Source organism: Tenebrio molitor, chromosome 1 (genome assembly GCF_963966145.1).
Source record: "Tenebrio molitor chromosome 1, icTenMoli1.1, whole genome shotgun sequence".
NCBI lineage: Eukaryota > Metazoa > Arthropoda > Insecta > Coleoptera > Tenebrionidae > Tenebrio > Tenebrio molitor.
In genome coordinates this window covers 10,637,065-10,643,814 of record NC_091046.1, presented here as the reverse complement: position 1 = coordinate 10,643,814, position 6,750 = coordinate 10,637,065, and the positions used below count along the sequence as shown (strand labels likewise).

At 32.1% G+C, this 6,750-nt stretch overlaps 1 protein-coding gene across 5 annotated transcripts; it reads right to left on the bottom strand.

Moving 5' to 3' along the window:
- Positions 1–113: 113 nt before the first annotated feature.
- sgl (UDP-glucose 6-dehydrogenase sgl) lies at positions 114–5,057 on the bottom strand. 5 transcript variants are annotated; one of them, XM_069062208.1, is made up of 9 exons: positions 4,964–5,057; positions 4,735–4,911; positions 4,377–4,554; positions 4,180–4,317; positions 3,269–3,464; positions 3,045–3,211; positions 2,680–2,826; positions 1,700–2,155; positions 114–1,650 (listed from the first exon to the last, which is right to left on the bottom strand). In XM_069062208.1, exons 3-9 carry the CDS (start codon positions 4,533–4,535, stop codon positions 1,471–1,473), a joined length of 1,443 nt encoding a protein of 480 aa, XP_068918309.1. In that variant the 5' UTR covers positions 4,536–4,554; positions 4,735–4,911; positions 4,964–5,057; the 3' UTR covers positions 114–1,470. The 5 variants fall into 5 exon arrangements, with proteins under 5 accessions (XP_068918309.1, XP_068918308.1, XP_068918311.1 ...); XM_069062207.1 differs by having other exon boundaries at positions 4,735–4,914; positions 4,964–5,046; XM_069062210.1 differs by having other exon boundaries at positions 1,700–2,146; positions 2,677–2,826; positions 4,735–5,032.
- Between the last annotated feature and the right edge of the window lie 1,693 nt (positions 5,058–6,750).

The following is a 6,750-nucleotide window of genomic DNA, read 5'->3' as shown; positions in this document are numbered from 1 at the left end:
GAAATAAACCTGAAAGGCGATTGACAGATATTTCTTATTCAAATTCGTTATTTAAAAGTTTCAAGAATGTTTCAAAACATGTTAATTAAAAGGTGCATATTTAATCAACTCCGTCCACTCATATCTTTATTCAGCCATTTTAAGAATAATCCACGAAAAATTAATTACGTCCATAATAATTTATTATATCAATTGCACTTTACACATTATGTTTATAAAAATATTTTCGCTTGAATAAATTCTTATTTTAAAATTAAACAATACTGGAAATAATACATAAAATAATAAACTTTATAATATTGACAAAAATATGGAAAACCATTGATTTTAACTATGTCTTTATAAATAACATTGTAAGTTGTTCCCAATACTTAATCACTTAAAAATATGTGCTACGCAGAAGAGGGAGTTTTTGTAGATTTTTACGAACGCAATGAAAGTACAGTACATTCTGGGGCCTCATCAAAATCATAACGTGCAAATACTCCCCCACAACTTAACATTAAGTATGCTTAATATAATTGTTTGTTAATATATTGTTTAATGTTCTCAACGGCACTACAGTCAATAGTTTATAGGAAGTGTTTTACGTTGTTTTATATTACCATAGAAAAATATACTTAACAATACTGAATTTAAAAAATACTTGGAATACTAAGTATTGATATATAATTTAATAGAAATTGTTCTTTAAAATCGGTTAAAACGAATTATAGATTGCACAATTATTACAACTACTACATTTATACAAATTATAATTTTCACAGGTGATATACATATTTGCATAAAATGTTTTTATACAATTTTTTCAAACTTTACTTACTCTGGAATAATGATTAAAGCTATTTAATAATAACAGGTAAATAAAAATATTTATACAGTAAATCTAAATCGTCAACGTTGCTCAAATTTATAGTTACATAATTACTCAATCAACAAAAGTGTAATTAACTTTTACCAGATGATTTTATTTGTATGATTACTCGGTTTTCAACTATATTTTTTTCATCATAATAGTTTTAAAAGCATTTACGGACGACAATATCCAATAAAGAATGTTTTACATCTTATTCAAATTTGAGCAACATGAATGTACTGGCTAATGTAATGATTAAAATAATGTACCGGACTTTTAAAGATGGAACTTCTTAAAAAACCTTCCTCAGTCTTGTAGATGACGTGTTAGTACATTGACAAGTTCATATCTTTACAAAATTTGGCCTGATACATTATAAAACATAACTATATTAATGTTATTTTAATTTCTTTTCTAAACAGTGAACATTAAGTTTTTATTGACATAGAAATAACGGTCACATGATTTGTCAAATGAATCAATTTTTAATTTTTAAAATAAAATATAACTCATTTATTGGCAAGAAGTCCTAAAAGTTTTTTTTAACGTCAACGAATTCATGTGATGTTCTAGATAACACTCTCGGGTAAACGGATGCTATTAAAAACAAATATTTAATGCATGCACGAAGTACCACCACAAAACCTTGTTAAAAGAGGTCTTTGAAGACATTTTCCGATAGTTTGAACGTGGAATCCTAGATCGATGAGTGCTTTATGGTCCAAAATTTTCCGGCCGTCAAAGATATACGCCGGTTTCATCATTTCGTGGTAAATTTTGTGATAATCTAATGTCTAAAAATAAATAATAAATACATAAAATATCATCAAAACGTCCACTCACCTTAAACTCGTCCCACTCGGTACAAAGTACGATCGCGTGCGAATTCTCGCAGGCCGAATACGCATCCTGATACACCGTAATCGCTTTCTTCACTTTTTCAGGCGACTCGCAAACCGAAGGATGAGTCAAGTCGCAATAAATCTGCTCTTCTTCCACTTTCGGATCGTAAATCTTCAACGTGGCACCTTCGTCGAGAAGAGTTTTTGCCACGTGTATCGCGGGAGTTTCTCGGGTATCTCCCGTGTTTTTCTTAAAGGCGAATCCTAAAATCGTCACCGTCTTGCCACTCACTGTATTGAACAGAGACTGGATGACCTTTGCGGTAAATCTGGATTTTTGGTACTCGTTCATGTCGACCACTTGTTGCCAATAGGCGGCCACTTCCGGCAAGTTCAAGCACTCACAGATGTACACCAGGTTGAGGATATCCTTTTGGAAACAGCTCCCGCCAAAACCAATAATTAAAAAATTATAAATTCACAGCAAACTTGGATCGTGGGACAGTCGTGGAAAATAAAGACCACAATGAAACCTAGCAACACGAATCTCGATAGGTCATCTTACATAGTTCGAAAAAAGTTCTAGGAATATTGTTAACAATTTACAATTGTAATGTTTTCTTCTTTATTTTCCATGAAAACGTTAACAGCTGTCCCATCACGGACAAATATTATAAAAACGGTTTTACATTTCTTTCCGCATTCCAAATTGCATCATTAATATTTTTTGTCATTAATTTTGTTGAATTTAAAGACGTAAACATTTATAAGGAATCTTCCGTTCTACTGAAATTGCTTGTTAAAAATAATGAAATATTTATTTGTACAACATTGGAAACTTGGAAAGATAAAAATAAATTTTGATTAAAATGTTTAAATCCACTAAGGCAATGTTGTTAATTTTGTAATTTGGAAGACAAGAAAAAATAAAATTCCGTCATAATGGGGTACATCAAATAAACAAATATTTGGATAGGTACCTATGGAGGCTTGGAGAAATTTGGAACCAATGCGAGAATCCAAGCCAATAGCGGTGGCTACTTCTGATACGTCGGCTCCAGTGGCTTCGCAAACCGCTGACAAGGAATTTATGCTAGATATTCGCTGCGCCAACATGGCATTTGCTGCCTGAATCACAATAAAAAAACAATATTTGTACTGGATTAACACAATATTTTGTCATTTGAAAGAAATCATAAAGTCTGACCTCCTTTTACATTGTCCTCATAACAATAAGCCATAAAGAAAAATGTAATGGAATGCAATAAGCAACAAAACAATATACTCATAAGTTATGTAATTAAAATTTACTATGCAACTGTTACAACGCAAGATTTATTACTTACTAGTTTTGATAATTCAGAAGACCACGTGTTCGTCGTAAAAATCTTTTCTCGTGGAATCCAGTGCTCGTAGATCGAGCACAATTCTTCTATGGCGGCTTGTCCAGCGGGACTTTCCTCACCACCGATCAACACTCGATCGGCGTTAATCAAATCATTGATTGCGGTTCCTGGAGACGGACAATTAAAAAAAGAATTCGATTAATTTCAGACGGGGATGCGCTAACCTTCAGCTAAAAATTCTGGATTTGAAAGTATTTGATACGATACTCCTGGTTTCTGATTGGCGCTTAAAATTTTCAAAATGCTTTCCGCCGCTCTGACAGGAACTGTACTCTTTTCGACGACTATTTTGTCGCTTTGCGCGATCTCCGCGATCATTCTCGCAGCACCTTCAACATATTTCAAGTCTGCTGCTCTTCCCTAAAATGTCATTCGTCAAAAATTCCACTGTCCACATTATCGAGTATTAAAAGCGTTTACAAATCAAACGAGAAAAATATACATAGTTAAAATGGTCTGAATTCGTCAGTAAGACAAATAAAACGCGATCAAATGCAATTTATTTCTTCTGCAACTACATAGATTATAAGTTGTATAAAATAACTTTTTTATTTAATTAAATTGTTTCTCCTAATTCCAAATTTCATGATTCTCTAAATTTGTGCTAATATTCTTTACTCCTCTAATCTTTTAAGCGTGTTTATACGTCAAACAAGATTATGAGAATCAAAATTTCCTGAAATGCCAGAAGTAATTATTTATGACCGAGTTTATGACTTAGCTTAGTAATAAGTTGATATTAGTCACTATTCTTTCTTGTCAATAGTAATAGGAGTAACTGTCACTGTTGTTAGACAATTATGAAAATGCAAAATGTAACTTAGATCTTATTTATTTAATTCAAAACAGTTAAAGTTCTTGATTTTTTTTTCATTCTTATAAATAATTCTCTATTGAGCTCCATTGAGCAAACCTTCATTATACACTTTTTTTATTTTGTAATTGATCAACAGCAAAAATTAAAACATTGCACAATTGTCTCATCAAAAAGATGAACACAGACATTTCATCATTGATTTTGTGGTTATTGAATTTAAACATAGCTTTCAATGTGGTCAAGGTAACCAATACTCACCTTTCCATTCCCTATTGTTTTTGTTGGTGTGTTCACAGAAATAAATATTAGATCAGCTTCTAAAATTGCGGTATTTATATCTGTGGAAAAAAATAAATTTTTTCCTCGACAAGCCTTAACTACATTATCTAAGCCAGGCTGTAAAATATACAAAAATGAAGTAATGGAATTTTAACTATTTTTACTTTAAATATTACTTCATAAATAGGAAGTTTGTCAGAATTCCATTGGGCTATCCTGTTTTTACACAAATCTACGACAGTAACCTGGATTTCTGGGCATTTTAAAGCAATAACACTGCAGGTAGGACCCCCAACATAGCCGGCTCCAACACAACAAATTTTTTTAATCACCATCGTTTATACTTATATTTAACTGCAAACAAAATAACTTAGCATTACATTGGCGATTACAACTAATAATGTTCTTTTTCAATTTATAAAATAAAATTTACAAAACATTAAATTCAAAAATGTACTTGACAATATAAAATTAATAACATGCATTTGAAATTAGAAACATGGGTAATATACCTATATTCTACCTTAAACTTACGTTTTGTCAATTCACGACACGTCTACAGCTATTAAGAGTTCTCGGAATTCCTATCGGGCTTAAATCTTGTAAAAACTTAACCTTTTTGCACAACACGGATAATTGTTGGTTGCTTGGATTATACACAGACTTCGAATGCGATACTATACTCGAAAAAACTACTTATCTATCCTTCCCCTGCTACAAACAAGAATTAAAGACTGTTGAATATTGAGGATTTTACTACAACAAATAAACAAAACCGGAACGGGGAGCTCACGTCAGTTTGATTTTCCGATACACGAACACGATAGCCAACCGCAGAAGAAAACTAATTCGGGATCGAGACATTAAATTTCTCTCTAACTTGTTACTAGATGTCATTACCGTCAGTTAACAAATGATGTGGCGGGTGATGCAAAATTTGAAAAGGTTAACAGCAGGCTCGCTAACGCTAGGAGGAAATAAATTGCAATTTATGAAGTAATACAGTTTCATTTACAATGTACATATTTAAAAAACTGTGTCTCAGAAATAAGTACTATTCCGGACACGGAATCTTGGCTACGACTGACATTTAACTGACAAATATGTGTGAACTGGCCTTTATTGAATATAACCAAAGTTTTGACTCGATAATGACATTTCCCTGCTTTTTTGATGTCACAAGAAAAACTTCAAAGTGATTTTTAATAATTGTCATTTATTAATGACACTAATGACTGGTTTACATATTTTTTTTTAGAAATGTCTAAAAAAATGTTGGCCAAGATTCCGTGTCCGGAATAGTACATTAATTTTAACCAGTGACAGTTCTCGCCAAGAACAACAAAATTTTTATGTAACATTTTTTCGAAATATAATTTTCATTTTAATATTTTTCCCCTGCATAAATTAACGAGCTGTCTATTTACTCGCATTTTCTAGTTATTTAACTATGACAGTGACCGTGAAATAATACTTTTGGTAAAATCAACGCAACGTGTTTTTAGAATACAGTTTTTCCGCTCTGCGGCCGAGGTGTAGTTTTTAGTTAGTTTTGTCCGACTCCACAAGGCAGGTGTTTATGTGTTGATTCTGTGATTTAAGCTAAAATTTTGTGAAAACGAGAGTTTATTTTCGAGTAGTGAATACTATTGCGATCATTAAATTTTGGACATCATTTTTCTGTCATATAAAAAAAATTACTCTAAATCATGCTTTATTGAAGTTGTCACACATATTATACAGTCGCGAACAATAAATTTTGGTCGTCAAGGTCATTCTTTGACTCAATCGACAATGCTCCATTGTAAAACAGTCGTACATATCATAACCTATTATCATGTTGTATGACATTAATTGTCATTTTTTTCTCTTTTTTTTTGACACTTTGTTGACATGGGCATAATTAGGCAGCGAAATTTTTTAAATCTGTGACAATCTAACCAAATTTTGAAATGACATTGACGACCAAAATTTATTGCTCGCGACAGTACAAAATACTTTGGTCGTCATTCTTCTGTCACTTCAAAACAAATTAATGTAAACCAAGCATTAACGTCAAGTCAATAGTGATGACAATTTCAAATTATTGACTTTTCTCTTGTCAAAAATATGACACCTTCCACCATTCAAAAATTTAGAATCATCTCCCTTGTTTTTGGGGGATTGTCCATGGGCCAAATTGCCTTGTGGAAACCTTTTCAATTTTTCCTCCTAGGAATATTTCCTTCAGTTGTCCATTTTTCGGTATTTAACATTTTGCAATGATGAGTTTGACAGTGACAGTGGTTGACAGTAGTAAAAAATATGGTTAACCGTCCTAATACTTGCTTTACAACTTTATGTCAGTCAACTGACTTTGACGACCAAAGTAATTTGTCCCCAATAGTACAGTGGGGAGCACGGAATTTCGCACACCAATTTGTATGTCATTAAAAATAACTATCTAGTCTAAGCTTTATTGTCATTATAATCAATCATGATATATGTGATCATGACTGATGTTTCACCTAAACTGTCACAAAACTGCCGCGAGTAGTATCTCATTTTAAT